Source organism: Dothidotthia symphoricarpi, assembly GCF_010015815.1.
Source record: "Dothidotthia symphoricarpi CBS 119687 unplaced genomic scaffold P153scaffold_22, whole genome shotgun sequence".
In the NCBI taxonomy this organism is placed as follows: domain Eukaryota; kingdom Fungi; phylum Ascomycota; class Dothideomycetes; order Pleosporales; family Dothidotthiaceae; genus Dothidotthia; species Dothidotthia symphoricarpi.
In genome coordinates, this window is record NW_022985029.1 from 321,535 (window position 1) to 336,094 (window position 14,560).

Here is a 14,560-nt window from a genome sequence, read left to right on the forward strand (position 1 = left end):
TGAAGATGCAACATGCAACGCCAAGATCAACCACCAGGAAGGAAACAGAGTAAAAAGTTTGTAAGACGAAAAGGACGACGCGAAAGCAGGATACAAGAGAGCAGACTAAGATGCGAACACGTTATACCAGGCAGGCTATGGGCCCGCAAGAACTTTTGCCTGCTTAAAGTAACAGAGTCTCAGCTGAAATCTGGAGGAGTTCATGCAGCAGATGAAGCATACTCGAAGTGTTGGTCTTTACGAACACATGTCCTGCGACCACCATATGAGAGAGCATGGGCAAGGGATGGCGTTGCAGATTTCCTCATATCACCTCGCTCACTTTCTTCATTCTCCGTCTTCTATCCATCATCATCGCCGTAGTTGTCATTCTCAACCTCCTCCATTACAACCCCCCTAAAGCAGATAACGGCGTACGATATTGCCTTTTCTGTGACACGCGACACGAGGATTCCAAAAGTGTCTCGCCCATCTGCATGACAGTGACCTCGCAGAGATAGGCGACGAGCTTTCCTCTACATCTTTGGACATGTGTACGTGCAGCTTTCAGGACGCGCTTGATCTCATTCTCTCATGTTTCAAAATGGTGGTTCTCGGCTTGATTCTTGCAGCCTACACATAAACAAAGCGCCTTACTCAATGGCTCGTCAGACACTTATGTTCTCAACTTCCTTAATCTCTCATTCCCTGTTCTTTCTTCTTCAAAAGTAGGATCATCATGCGGGGACTCAGTATGCTGCGTTTCTAATTAGAACCCTGAAACGCTTGTAGATCCTCAAAGTGCGTTTCAACTCCCACTGTAACACCACGAAGCCACCGTTGGACTGGGTCGACCCGCTCAAGGTCGAGCAATCTCGACAAACATCAGAATGAGACACCACTAGTACACGAGCAGGTGCTTCAGACAGCTCGAACGTCGGATAGGCCCCCACAACGACCATCTACAAAACATCCAACCATGCGAAGTCAACAACATCGAGCAAACTCATATCTTGTAGAAAGCGCCATTTGGTGTGGCGGTCCTAATATGAAGGCCCTGCCTATATGAAGATCTCCATGAAACGACCAAGCGATGAGCCGGGTGCTCTACTTCCTGAAACAGCAATCTACGGAGAAATACAACCATCTGGGCCCACAAACTTTCATATATCTTTGAAAACACAACTCTTGAGATAGTCGAGGGGCTGCCTCGTAAAGGTCGCAGACACCTGATCTGTCACAGTCTTCGTGTCTGTTTGCTTTGCTCGGCGAGAAAAAGACAGGCATCGTGCAGTATTTGTGCTGTGAAAGCAGGATGACGGAAAGCAATTATCCCGTCTCGGGGACCTTGAACTGAACACTGATACGCCCACACTCACACACACGCAGAAGCAGAGTAAGCAAGGCCCTGAACAGGGAAAGCATAGTGGTAACTACATGGGCAAAGACATGTATGTTTTCCATATATGTCTCCATGCAAAGAAGATGCTGATTCTACCATAGGGTCGCCAGACGATTATGAGGATCTGCCAGCCCCCATCATTACGAAATCCTCAAAATCGCCTGGCGACCCTGTGGTACTCACTAAAGGATCGTTTTTGCGTCGCTCACGTACGTATGCCAAATGCATGGGTTCCGCACATATCTATTCACCAAGATTCTACCGTGTCTAGCCTTTCTTGTCTATTTCGTTTGTTTCTTCATCGTCACAGAGAATTGATGCTGGATCTCTTCCAGCTGCAGGAGCTTCACACCCCGTTGAGAACTTGTAACTTGTTTCTTCTCTCAGGCTCTAACGTCTTATTACTTTAGACGTGAGAGAACTGGCTCGGGTTATCCAACCGAGCTGCCTCTAGCATCCACTCAGCTAACTACTAGAGCATGCAGGGTATGTAGCGTCACGAGTGTCTACATGATAGTTTTCGTGTTTGCACCAGGGAAGGTTATCAAAGACGTCGATTGTCCGAGATCAAGCAACGCAGACGAACAGCGAGACATGACTCGATGCCTTTGATAAATGTGAAAATGCTATGGAAGGTATCGCGAGTTACATTCATATCTAACGCAAATTTACTTGCACCGACGAGTCACGACTCACACAACACACACAACATGCATACTATGCAGTAGAAGCGCAAGAAGATATCAGTCGCATCATATAGTTGTGAGCACTATGGTAGGCGAGCCAGCAAACACAGAGACCAGCTCAAGATGTGGGAGAGCGTGTGGGCGAGGCTCGAACACTTATCCCAACAATTACCTTTCATATGCAATGCTCGCTCAAAGATTCTCGTACATACATAGTTTGTTCAAACAGCCGATCCCAGATGCAGGTACATATGCCGAATGCAAAAAACCACCAAACCGAAAGGTAACAAAATGCTATACTCCGTAGCAGTTCTCCTGCGTGTGCCCAATGCGATGGAAAGCGTCGATCGACCGGGTTATAACGGCGACGGGATATAACCATCAAAGAAGTCTTCGATCAGGTTGGCGACGCGCTCGACAATGAGATCGACTTCAGCGTCTGTGATGTTGTACGCTGGGGCAATGATGATGTGTTCTCCCTTGTCGCCGTCGACAGAGCCTGATCCGGGGTAGACGAAGATGCCATAAGCACGCGTGAGTCCTGTGAAAAACGTCAGCACAGCCACTGAGAGAAGCAATCTATGACCTACCCTTCTGAGACATGTTCCAGGCCACCATGTCCTTGGAATTGAATGATTCCTTGGTCTCTTTGTTTTGGACGAATTCGATCTGCCCCGACGTCAGACGGTTCCTCATATTAGCATGCAGGATGCAAAATACTTACTCCCCAGAAGAGACCCTTGCCACGAATATCCCCAACATTTCTGTGTCCTCCAAGTCTTCGCTTCAGCTTCTCAGAAAGCACCTCTCCCTTCTGCGAAACATTCTGCAGCAATTTCTCTTCGCGTACAATCTTCTGCACCTCCAGCGCCGCCGCACATGCAACGGGAAAGTTCTGGAACGTGTGGCCATGAGAAAACGCGCCGCTACCGGGCCCGTTTATGAAAGCGTCGACAATTGGCTTGCCAACGAGCATGCCCGATATGGCTTGGAAGCCGCCCGCGAGTCCTTTGCCGATGATCTGGATGTCGGGGACTGCCCCTTCACCTACGTCTTGCCAAGCGTGTAGGTTGCCACTGGAGGTGCGGCCCATGCCACACATCACCTCGTCGAGGATGAGGAGGATGCCATATTTGTCGCAGACTTTGCGCATAGCCTTAAGATAGCCGGGTAGTGCAGGGACACAGCCGAGTGCCTGTTCGGATAGTTAGCAAAATCTTGCTGAGTAGAAAAGCAACGCATGATAAGAAGCTGGTAGATCGAGCTCGAATGTAGCTGATTGTGTTTGTTGCAATACTGGAGGTTCCCGAACTAACATCCCAGGATCGAGGAATTTGCAAGGGTACTGATGGAGGGAAAGGGAAGGTAGTATTTACTGCTCCTACCACTGGTTCCGCAATAAAACCAGCGACGTTCTTTTCACCAAGTTTCAGGATCTTTTGTTCAAGTTCTTCCTTCAGGCGGTCAACGTATTGCGCATCTGATTCCTCTTCGTAGCGGTGCCGGTAAGGGTTGCATGGAGATATTGTGTGTACATTCGCGGGGAGAACATGTTGATAGATATCCTTTCGTGTAGGCATTCCACTGATAGCGAGGGCTCCAAGTGTTGCTCCGTGGTATGAGCGTTCTCGAGCAATGAAAAGAGTGCGAGTCAGCTCAGGACTTTGCTTCTCTTTAGCATGATACTGGACGCAGAGTTTCATTGCTGCCTCCGATGCTTCGGAGCCTATTCTGTGATGAGCGAGAAGTGGGCATTGTGCGAGTAAAACACATACCTGAACTGTAGAAGACAGCTCTGCTCATCTTGCCATCGGTGGAAGCGATCAGATCGCGTGCCAAATCTTCGGCGACATCAGGATAGAATGCTCCGGAAGGAACGTAGCTGAGTCCCAGACGTATTTGCTTGACTATAGCGTCCTCGACTCGTTTGTTGTAATGCCCAATACAGGTTACAGCAGCACCACCGGAGGCGTTGTAGATCTGAGTTCCATCCTCAAGATGATATGTGTTGTTGCTGATGTTGTTGTTGTTGGCTCCAGCTGTCCCCCTGAGTACACGTAGCGGAGGAGCCCTGATGCTCCGGTTGAATAGAAAGTTTTTCACGGCTTTAGCGATGCTAAAGGCCGGAGGACTGGTGCTTCGAGGGCTTGGGTTAGATATGATCCCGGGAGCCATGTTGAAGCAAAAATATTTGACGAACGTCTGGATGGAAGCAAATCAGAGAGTGTATAGTATTAAGGAGAGTATTTTGTGAGATGACGTCGTTGATTAGGCAATTACACCCAGTGTAAAAGCAACTCGGCGATATGGCCTGATGAGATGAACTTCCGGTGCATATGTCTTACGATTGGGGCGATGATATAAGCGGAAAACAAAGCGATCAAGGGGTGGGTTTCGTGGCAAGGTGCGTTCGTACAAGCGGGAAACAATGGGTCAATATATCAACCTTTGGGGTCTCGGCAACCCGAGCTGTTGTTCCCACGGACCGTTCGGAAGTTGTTAGTTCAGACGTTCACCTTCCTTCCAAACGTCGTTGATAGCTTGGCGCTCCACCTAGTGAGAATGGTGTCGAGCTTGGACACATGCGGTGAAAGAGTGAGGCTGTACGACGACGGCTGTGTAATGGTGAGGGAAGGCTTACAAAGGGGACACTTGATTGGCCAGCAACTTCGGCATGTGCTCTTCTCCTGGTTCGCCGACGTTGGTGTGGGATTGGAGTATTCATTATTGGCTGGGACGTAATGGAACCGGTACGAGCAGCCGGAAGAGGCGCCGATTCCATGATATACTAGAACCACAATCGCGCATCTGCCTCGGTGCCTTTAAACGTAGTGAGCGCCGAAAGAATGGCGGGAGGGCGTTGGAGAGATGCCGACGTATACTTAAACGAGACGACTATCTCCTCCAATGTCCGTCCTGAAATCGGACGTTAGTGGCTCGGCCAACCAAACCCGTGCCACACGGTCGAATGGGAGTAGAGACAGAGCCGAAGCTTAACTTAAGCGAACTGCAATTCTATGCGAGCGGTTCCTGAGCGACGTAGGCATCCGGATATGTTGTGTAACGGGATCTTAACATCACTTCTATTTTTTGATACGTTGGAGAGCCGCAATATGACATGGAACGGAGAAACAGAAGACGCAAGTGGGTCATCTTTCCGTGTAGACAACAGCCTATTGAAGCATGCCTGTCATGCAACCGGTTACTGATGTGATCGCGCGGTCTTCAACGAAGTAACTCTTGTCGGCTAGTGGTGGTTTTGCTTGCTTTATACTGACGTGGGGCCACCGTGTTTCCTTTAGTTGGTCTTGGATGTTGACTAGTAGTGCTCAAGTTGGATGATGGACGGCCGGCCACTTGTCACCAAACCAGGATCTCGATGTTCCGTACAACCGACTGCCTGAAAACGCCATGATGCACGGCTTTGCCGTTTGACAAATGGTCGAGATAGGCGGATGGCCACGTGGATGCTGGCTTGTGAATTCAGGATTTGGACTTGGGGGCCGCCAAGGGCATGCTCTGCAAGCCATCATCTCTAGCATTAGGGAGATAAGGCATGGAGGCAACTGGAAGCAGATTATGCTGGATTGGCGTCTGATCCGGAGGGTTCTAGAGCACGGGACAGGATCATGAGTCATCGAGGGCGTTCAGGTGGACTTGGCACAAACGAAAGAAAATGCAGGTGCGACGAGCCATAATAGTGCACGGGTTCAGGTTGGAGGTGAGAGGTGGTAAGCGGCTCGCCAGGCTTGCTTGAAGCGATCATGTCGTTCCTCGGGCCGTTGTGAGCTCGCAATCGCTGGCTGGTATGCTCGGGCCGTGCTGGCGCCGACTGTGCACGGGCGCCAAGAACCCCACATCGAACCACGAAGACTGGAGACTCAGAGGTTCAGACTGCGATAGCTAGCAATTGCAAAGCTGCGCCTTTCTTGTCAGTGCTCGAAACTGAGCCATAGCCGTCACCATGAATCCGAGAATTGAGGAAGTAAGCGAGAGCGAGCCGGAGGAGGATAGTGAGCCTTCTGAGATGGACGTCGAGTAAGGGCTTCTGCAAGGAAATGCAACAAATAGGCGAATAACAAGAGAACAGTGACTTCCAGTCCCTGATTCGACCTTCCAACATCCCCAGCTCGTCGGTCGCTCCCAGCTCATCCATGCCCTCGCAGCTGCTCCAGCCCCAGTCGCCCGCCATCAAGACATCCACCGACCGCGACCAGTCCAAGCACTACCAATGTTTGTACCCCATATACTTTGACAAGTCGCGCACGAGGGCCGAGGGACGTCGAGTGGGCATGGAACTCGCAGTCGAGAACCCCCTTGCACGGGAAATGGCAGATGCAGCAGCGAACCTGGGCTTGAGAACCGTATTCGAGCCGGACAAGACGCATCCCAAGGACTGGGCGAACCCCGGGAGAGTCCGTGTTCTCCTGAAGCAAGACGGCAAGCTGACGGACGATGACATCAAGAACAAGCACCATCTCTACATCATCATATCACAATACCTAAAGGCCAACCCAACATCAAAGACGACGCCATTCAGATTGCCCATTGCAGGCCTGCCAATGCCAAAGGAGATGCCAGAGCCCGCCACACCAAAGGGCTGGAAGCTGAATAAAATTCTACCTCTACACTCGCCCGCCCTCACTGGAGGTGGTGTCTCAGAGAACTTCTTGCAAGACATGATGGCTGAGATGCAGGGGGAAATTGGAGGTGCTAGTGGTGCTAGCAGTGGGACAGAAGGCAAAAAGAAGAAGGACAAGAAAAAGAAGTAAGAGATACGAGGAAACCGCTACCTCTCACCAATGTTACTTATCGGTGGTACATGCACGTGGACCGGGATACTGCATTATGTCTCCTGCAACTACGCCACACGGGAGCATTTCGCCATACGCAGGGCACCCTACTACACGCCTCGCCACCTACAAAAGTGGTGGATCGCTACAAGCGCCTTGAAATTACACATACAGTAAAACATCAAATCAATATCATCAACAGCCTCCAGCAGTTTTTATTGTCGTCGTGCCGACCTTGTTGATGAGCAAGTCAGACTTCATACTCGCTCCTCATTGATGTATATTTCTTTACCTCAGAGGCGCCTAATTGAGCCTGCAACAGGGTTTGGTACCTACCTTGTCATTGAGTCGTGCGGCATGTTCACCGCTCCAGTTTCCCAGTTTCCTCGTTGACTTGTCAAGACTTTTCGTCATCGGCGTTGTACAGCTAGAGACTGAGGTACACAGCTAGTGCTTACATCGCCTATCTTACCCAACATAGAAGTAGGATTTGCTTGGAACGGCCCCAGAGGTGGTAAGCTAGTGCATCTTTGGTAAGTTCTACTACCTCTTCGAGTCGGATTTATCAAACCGAAAAATGAGATTCTGCACGACGCGACGCATCCTGCACGTATTTTCGACGCTGAACCTGCACATCAAATGCTCACTTGCAGATCCTATCTGCCGCTGCACTGCAAGCCACCACCATGCCAACAATACATTCCAGGGCCTGCATGCATTAAGTCTCCGACCACGTGCTCAAATGGATTTGACCCATACAGCTAGCTCCGTATGGCGCCGAAAATACTGCCGCCCGCCGTCACATGTCGCGGGCCGAGCAAATGACTTTGTGTATTCTCGGTGCATGGATCTTAGCCCCGGCCCCCGCGCTAACAGCAAAATCTCACTCGGCAACGCCTCTCATTCGACCGTCATCTTTACAATCTCGATTTACATCCTGCTGTGATTTCGTTTTTTTGGCCAGCTTCACCTTTGTCCCAATGCGGCAGTTTGTGCATAAGCACAGACTTGGGTCTGGGCATCACCGAGATTCCAAAAGCAAATACGAAACACCAATCGACAAGGAATATGCGAGCGCGAAGTTGTACTGTGAGCATCATTGACGGATAGGATGCCGGCTCTCAGTATTGTGCCTTGCCGCCAAGTTCGGGGAGCACCGGTCGTCCTCCATGAGGGTTGGCTTGCAGCGGACATGCTTCCTCTTTCCATGCCGCCTGACGTTTTAGACAGTTGACGGCACGGCAATTGCACGGCGATCAATGTCCGAGGTTGACACTGCGACCCTTTCACCCGACGAAGACTTCGACGAGGACGTTGCGTAGTTTACGCGCGTTCTTGTTGACCTATCTCGCTTTGTCAAGCATAGTTGGCCATGACCATGTCTTAAAAGGCTGCAGTGATCATATACCTTCGACATGGTTGACATGCACTCCCTCTTGGCTGCGCATGCGGGGCGTCATTTCCCCACCGCTCTTCCATCCTGCTTAGACAACGGTTACTGTTACACGACATGAGATGCATGCGAACAATCGTTCGACAACCAGCAGCCGACGAATCAGCTACGTATCCAATATCGTCAAGATGCACAAACACATGAGAATCACGCAAACGGACAGATGAAATTTTTGAAACTTGAAATATCATTCATATCGTTCTAAGCAAGCGTAGAAATAACTAACAGAGGAATCAGATCATGTCACTGCTAGGCTCTATACCCACTCATCCGTTCATCCATCCTACTGTGGTCACATCTAGACGTCACACCAACTCATACTTAAATACCGGCCTGCTGGGCGAAGCCGAGACGGGGGGTTCCGGTACCGCGCTCGTGGACAATGTACTTGCTCTTGAGGAAGATATCACCGAAGATGTTGAATCCGATACCAGTGTTGGCCTGGATACCACCGAAGCACACGGTTGACGAGACAGGGGCGTAGTTGATGAACCTGCCGGGCACGACCTGCTTGACACCACCAACGGTGATGGAGAAGTCGGGAAGGGTCGCCGAGCAGGGGAATGTGTAACCACCCTGAGTCGAGTCGTTCTTGGAGCCGGTGACCTTGGCGTAGTAGGCAGCGACAACAGCAGTGTCGACGTAGATGAGAGTGGTTCCGGTGTCAAGGATACCGGCGATGCTCCTGGTGGTAGTGGTGGTGCCGACGCTGTACGCGGTGGCGCTGAAGCCCCAGAAACCTTGGCTGCTGTCTACGTTGACGTAGGTGATCGCGCCGGTGTACTTGCTGCTGTCGATAAGTCCGAAGTCGTAGCTTCCGGCAGCGTGGTACTTGAGGTAGACCGAGAAAACGGGCAGGGCGAGCTGGCTCTTGACGGTGTCGAACCATGTCTTCTGCTGAACAGGCTGGACGGTGTTGATCGAGCTGAAGGCAAGACCGAGAAGACCATCCGTATCGGTGTCCTGGCTGAAAGTGCTCGAGACGGAGGTAGCAGCCTCAACTGCCTGGGATGTGGCAGTAACGCCACCGACGACAACCTTGTCGGCGTAGACTGTTCCTGCTGCGCCGGAGCCTGGTGTATGGTTAGTGGATGTTGCTCAAGGATTCAATTTTAAGATTGGGATTGACTTACCATCACCGTAGGAGATCTTCCAGGTGTAGCCTGACAGCTTCTTGGAAGCATCGGCTGTGTAGTAATCGTGGCCAGCCAGCTGTGTCGAGGCCTGGAGGGAAGAGAAGACCCACCTGTTGAAACATTAGCTGTTGTTTCAATAACGGGCGTACTAAGAGCAGGGTTGTCGGTGGTCGATGCGCTGATCACTCCGCATGACGATTTCCCCATATCTCGCAATTTCTCGAACTGGGTAATATCTCAACTTACAGGTCAGAGCTGCCGGTGTCAAAGTCCAAGTGAACGGTCTTGCCAGCGATTGTTACCGGGCTCAAGTAGCTCGAATCATAGCTGTCAGACGGGTTCGCAGGAACAGTACCAGTAACAGCCGCGGCTGAAACCGAGGCCGCGTTGTCCGCAGCAGCGAGGATGTGATCCGGAACCGTCTTGCCGTATTTGCGGAAAGTCTTCGCAATCTGGGCAGGTCCGTTCTTCAGGTAGGTCGAGTGCTTGACTTGTTCGACGGAGAAGGTGGAGCGCTTCTCAAGCTTGTCGAGCTGGACCGGGTTGGCGAGGGCAGTGCTGGCAAAGGCCAGAGCTGCCGTGAGGCAAGAGATGGACGGCATCTTGAGCGAGAGAAGTGCGAGCGAAGGACCAGTGGATGGAATGAAGGTGAGAGTGTGGGATGATAAAACATAAGACGGAGAAACGACTTGGCTTTATATCAAGCATTGCCATATGCATGGCAGCGCAGTCAAGCATCGTATCCCTGTGATTTCGTGCTAGACACGCTACCAGCGTCACTGTCGGAGTGGGGCTGATCAACGTCTTAATTAGATTAAACAACCACTCCCATCTTGGCAGGTACCTTTGCATCTGGTGTAGAGTTATGTGGGTTCGACAGATGCAAGATGAGACCTTCTCTTCTGAGATAGGCTGCCGGTGTTAGCAGCGCAAGCAGATGCCTGTTAGGTTAGGAAAGGACTGTCGTGAACGCATTCGTAAGTATACGGCCGCCGCAGCGCTGGAAGTACACGGAAGATGTTTCTCACACAGCATTGGCTACCATGCAATCAGGTGTTGTGGCGAAGGGCCACACCAAACTTTAGGTGTGGGGGAAAGACAACGGTCTACGCGCCGTCGATTGGCTACGGATTAGAATAAAAGGAGTGAGCCTTACAGCCTACGGTTGATCGCGAGCGGCCCGTGTGGTGTGCTGTTGCAGGCCATGGATAATGCCAGCCAGTCAATCTGTTTCAAGCCTTGCCACTATCCCGCTTGGCATTGCTAAGCCCTAGCTCCGCAGCCACAGCCGTTGTCTCTGGAGGTGCAGCAACGTTGTTTCGCGCAGCGGAAATTATCTCGTTTGGTACGTTGCATCGGAGAAAGCGAGATTGAAGCATCGCTTCACCGGGTATTTTTCTTTTTACCTTTCTGTACCCATCGCGACATGCACCAGGGTGTTCGCATCATAGACTGGGTTGGGTTTGGTTGTGCTTGGGGTGGCCAGCTATGTAGCTTCTACGCTAGCAGTGTATACCTGGTTGAAGTTGCGCAGGAGGACTCTGGCCTGAGGCTGGACAGATAGTCGACCGTTGACGGCGATGTTCGGCAGATTTGACTAGGTATTGACTACTAGGCAGGCCATCTGAAGTTCTGGGCTGCCGATCCATCGCCTGCTGTACGATGATTGAGTGCCTTGTCTATGGCGATGTCGCAGATGACCTGTGGGGGCGTAACTAGATTAGGTAGGTGGAAGATCGAAAGCGAACTCCCGGACGGCTGCCGTACAGAGACAGGACCCTCAGAGACGCCGAAGCTAGAGGATCGTCCCGTAATATTTGGTAGCAGTCCAGCCTGACTAAATTCGACACCACAATCACGACTGAGAGGCGTGATGCTCATCTAATCTCCCGCCAGTCAGATAGCTGCTGGATGACGTTTTACTGCAGAAGGAAGTGCATCACCGGATAGAAGAGCTGGATCTTGTCTAGGTCGGCACTTGTAGTAGATGGGGGTGTAGTTCGTGTAGTCTTACCGTTTGCATAGAAAGATACTCCCCCCCACCAACTGTGCGACCTGCCACTTTGGCCCTAGGTTCCCCCAAATGCCCATGTCTTCTACCCCATGCCACCGAGGTCAAGAACACCAAGCAATACAGACAAGCCTTTCACACATGCTTGACAGACCAAGCATTACATTCATATGACCATTCGTCTCTACGCCGACCTGCCTTTTTCGACAAGCTTATTGCAAAAAGCTTGTCAAGCTCAAAGATAACGACTGCGCTTCTGCTGCTGCATTTCAACCTCCCCTTTTGGTGCATAGTCTTGGAAAAGCTTGGACGATCTTATATGATGATCTCTTGGAAAACTAATGCACAACGAGTAATGGGAACCGCAATAAGCATCGACCGGAAACTTTGTTGAAAGCTTGGGGTTCGCTTGGCCTTTGACACCGGCATCCAACGATCCGACAGGGGGTTGGAGCCGGAGACAGCAAGTGGCGAAGGTTGCAGACCTTCAATACTACATGCACTGTTCGTATTCTCGATATATCCGTCCCCAGCTCCGTGAAGCCCCTCGGACTCTCTAGTCGCCCCCGTCTGTGTTGCCTTTCACAGCGCCCTCCAACTCTTGCAGAGCCGCGCGATACGCCTTCTTCTTCCCATCCGCGGTAACAACACTCTCCTTCCACTCTAGCCTCTTGACTTTTCTATCACCCCTCTTCACGCCATCCCCTTTTGCAATCTGGTTCAAAAACCACGCAGCCTCTGTCTTGGTGAATAGCGTCATAGCCTGCCCACTTTTGCCTGCGCGCGCCGTCCTGCCAACACGATGCACGTAGCTGGTAATGCTGGTGGGGATATCGTAGTTTATGACGTGCGTGATAGTTGGGATATCAAGGCCTCGCGATGCAGCATCAGAGGCAATCAGAATTCTGATCGCGCCAGTGTTGAAGGATTTGAGAAGCTTCTTCGCAGCGTCGGCTGTCGATGCACGCGTCATAGTCTTCAGGTATTTTTTGAACCCCGGTTCGAGTACGGAGAGGAGATGTGATAGTCGGGACGCACTTTCGTTGCTCTTTGTGAAGATCAAGACGCGGCTTTCATTGTTAGACATGGCGCTAGACTGCTCTTCCTCAGAGTCTTCCTCGGATGAAGAGTCTTCCTCGGAAGAACTTGAAGACGAGTCTTGTTTGACACTGAACTTGATCCCTTGGAAAATGTAGGTGTTCAAGACGTGCAGCAGATGCAGTGGCTTGTTCGAGCCGTCGCCGACATGTGCCGAAAATTCTTCCAAGGTCGATGGCAGTTCAAAGACATTATCTTCGTGGTCAAGTGGCTGCACTTCTGTTGTTTCGTCTTGTACCACTACCAACTTCGGCCGCTTGAGTCTTAGTGTTCCAAGTTTCGTAAGATCTTTCTCCATGGTCGCACTTAACACGACTTTGGTGAGTTGTCTTCGAGCCGGCAAGGCTACGGACCATATGGAACCCGCATCTCGCTTGCGAAGGCATTCTTGCGCATTCATGAAGTCGGCCGGCGTCTCGCCATGGAGGGCTCCCATGAGGACGCTTGCCCAGCCCTGGAAGTTCTGGTTCAGAAGCTGGTCTGCTTCGTCAATGACAAGCCAGCGAACAGAGCTGAGAAGAAAACCAGTCGTGTGTTCGATGTGCTCGACAAGTCGTCCAGGAGTACAGATTAGGATGTCGACTCCAGAATCGTATCGAGGGATGTGATCTAAGGGCATGCTCATCAGGTCGTCAAAGACACCTCCTTTTTCCACGAAGCCTGTCTTCAGCTGTTCTGAATATCTCGCATGTAGGTGTTTGGCTCCTTTGGGGTCATACTGCGACCTCAGTTTGACAAGCTCTTTCTGTTCCGTCGCGAGCGCGATGTTACCCAATGCTGTGCCGACTTTGATTTTTGTTCCAGCGCAAAGCTCTTCTGCGGTGTGTAGTGCCTGATTGACCAGCTGCCGGCTCGGAACCACAACGATAGCGGAAAGCATAGGCACGGCTCTGTCCTTCAAAGCCTCGATGATTGGCAGAAGATATGCCAATGTCTTTCCTGATCCAGTCTTTGCGGACACACAGATATCGCCCAGATGTTGCTCGAATCCAGGATGCAGCATAGGTAGCAAGGCCGTCTGCACCGCCAAGGCGTGCTTGAACCCTTGCTTTTCGAGTTTCTTTGCAAAAAATGGCTGTACTCCCAGCTCCTCGAAAGGCGTCGCATCTGACGCCTCGACTGTTACAGGCTGCGCTAGCCACGTGGGTAGGGTTGAGAATGTAGGCTCAAAGGTGGAATCGGGTACAGGTGCAGGTTGGGGCATGGGTCGTAGATCTGCAAGTCGTTAGTTCTCATATTGTACTCTGGAGTTTCTCGCCCTATGATGAGTCCATCTCGAAGAAACATACCATGAAGCTCCTCCTCTGGCTGGTCATCCTGCTCTTCTGCATCATCCCCAGCACCATCCTCCCGTCGTGCTTCTGCCTGCTTTGAAACTTTTTCAAATTTTGAGAAGATTGTCTTATGCTTTTTCGAGCCTTCTTCATCCTGCTCCTTATTCACGTCTGAGTCCCGCTTCCGTTTCTTGGGCTTCTTGATGGATTTTGGAGTCTCCGCGGCCTCCTCCTCCACCTGTGTTGACTTTGCGCCTGGTGTCTCTGCCTCTGCCTCAGTCTTCTTTTTTCTCGGCTTCTTCTCCTCCCTAACCGGAGAAGCCTCTGGGGATAGGTCTCGTGTCGCAGGAGTTTGAGCAGGCGGCGATACAGGTAGTGGCGACTGTTGCTTGACCGCAGACTTTGGCGGAGCCCAGCGTTTGAACAGCGGCGCGGGCATAGTGGTGTCTAATCGTAGGGCCTGGGTGGCTCCAATATCCTTTATACGTCTCGATTGTGGAGTGCGCAATATATTGCCGTTGTTCCGTGTCAATTGGTGGTTGTGTGTTGAATGCGCGTCAGTCGTGTCGTGTGTCGAAGGCTGCTGCTGCCAAAAATTTAGTTGTAGCTCCTTATCGATAACCATGGGACGCGCCTGCCTCCACTTGCGACTCGCGACGAGGGTGAAGCTTCACCTCCAACACAGGACCTCCTCAACACACCACTGATCTGTCATGTATCCGTCGTCT

General features: G+C 51.3%; 4 protein-coding genes across 4 annotated transcripts; 1 reads left to right on the plus strand and 3 right to left on the minus strand.

The window, feature by feature from the left end:
* Positions 1-2,078: 2,078 nt before the first annotated feature.
* P153DRAFT_125708 (PLP-dependent transferase) lies at positions 2,079-4,410 on the minus strand. The gene is made up of 6 exons (XM_033662010.1): positions 3,843-4,410; positions 3,444-3,793; positions 2,792-3,262; positions 2,658-2,736; positions 2,280-2,608; positions 2,079-2,222 (listed from the first exon to the last, which is right to left on the minus strand). The coding sequence occupies exons 1-5, from the start codon at positions 4,240-4,242 to the stop codon at positions 2,424-2,426; spliced, it is 1,485 nt and encodes a 494-aa protein (XP_033519104.1). The 5' UTR covers positions 4,243-4,410; the 3' UTR covers positions 2,079-2,222; positions 2,280-2,423.
* A 1,559-nt stretch (positions 4,411-5,969) lies between these two features.
* P153DRAFT_370628 (signal recognition particle, SRP19 subunit) lies at positions 5,970-6,850 on the plus strand. The gene is made up of 2 exons (XM_033669083.1): positions 5,970-6,105; positions 6,158-6,850. Exons 1-2 carry the CDS (start codon positions 6,032-6,034, stop codon positions 6,837-6,839), a joined length of 756 nt encoding a protein of 251 aa, XP_033519105.1. The 5' UTR covers positions 5,970-6,031; the 3' UTR covers positions 6,840-6,850.
* A 1,641-nt stretch (positions 6,851-8,491) lies between these two features.
* P153DRAFT_370629 (Asp-domain-containing protein) lies at positions 8,492-10,457 on the minus strand. Its single transcript, XM_033669084.1, has 3 exons — positions 9,696-10,457; positions 9,447-9,559; positions 8,492-9,386 (listed from the first exon to the last, which is right to left on the minus strand). The coding sequence occupies exons 1-3, from the start codon at positions 10,049-10,051 to the stop codon at positions 8,635-8,637; spliced, it is 1,221 nt and encodes a 406-aa protein (XP_033519106.1). The 5' UTR covers positions 10,052-10,457; the 3' UTR covers positions 8,492-8,634.
* A 1,559-nt stretch (positions 10,458-12,016) lies between these two features.
* On the minus strand, positions 12,017-14,271 carry P153DRAFT_379331 (P-loop containing nucleoside triphosphate hydrolase protein; the record flags this gene model as incomplete). Its single annotated transcript, XM_033669858.1, has 2 exons — positions 12,017-13,773; positions 13,848-14,271. The coding sequence occupies 2 exons, from the start codon at positions 14,269-14,271 to the stop codon at positions 12,017-12,019; spliced, it is 2,181 nt and encodes a 726-aa protein (XP_033519107.1).
* Between the last annotated feature and the right edge of the window lie 289 nt (positions 14,272-14,560).

What these genes read in the sequence shown, in the direction of transcription:
- P153DRAFT_370629 (XM_033669084.1), bottom strand. Translation starts at nt 10,051, where the DNA reads ATGCCGTCCATCTCTTGCCTCACGGCAGCTCTGGCCTTTGCCAGCACT. An exon ending in GACACCGGCAGCTCTGACCT is followed by an intron (nt 9,560 to 9,695) that starts GTAAGTTGAGAT and finishes ATGTTTCAACAG; the next exon opens with GTGGGTCTTCTCTTCCCTCC. An exon ending in GAAGATCTCCTACGGTGATG is followed by an intron (nt 9,387 to 9,446) that starts GTAAGTCAATCC and finishes ACCATACACCAG; the next exon opens with GCTCCGGCGCAGCAGGAACA.
- P153DRAFT_125708 (XM_033662010.1), bottom strand. Translation starts at nt 4,242, where the DNA reads ATGGCTCCCGGGATCATATCTAACCCAAGCCCTCGAAGCACCAGTCCT. An exon ending in CGGAACCAGTGGTAGGAGCA is followed by an intron (nt 3,263 to 3,443) that starts GTAAATACTACC and finishes CTATCCGAACAG; the next exon opens with GCACTCGGCTGTGTCCCTGC. An exon ending in CTGGAACATGTCTCAGAAGG is followed by an intron (nt 2,609 to 2,657) that starts GTAGGTCATAGA and finishes CGTTTTTCACAG; the next exon opens with GACTCACGCGTGCTTATGGC.
- P153DRAFT_370628 (XM_033669083.1), top strand. Translation starts at nt 6,032, where the DNA reads ATGAATCCGAGAATTGAGGAAGTAAGCGAGAGCGAGCCGGAGGAGGAT. An exon ending in CCTTCTGAGATGGACGTCGA is followed by an intron (nt 6,106 to 6,157) that starts GTAAGGGCTTCT and finishes ACAAGAGAACAG; the next exon opens with TGACTTCCAGTCCCTGATTC.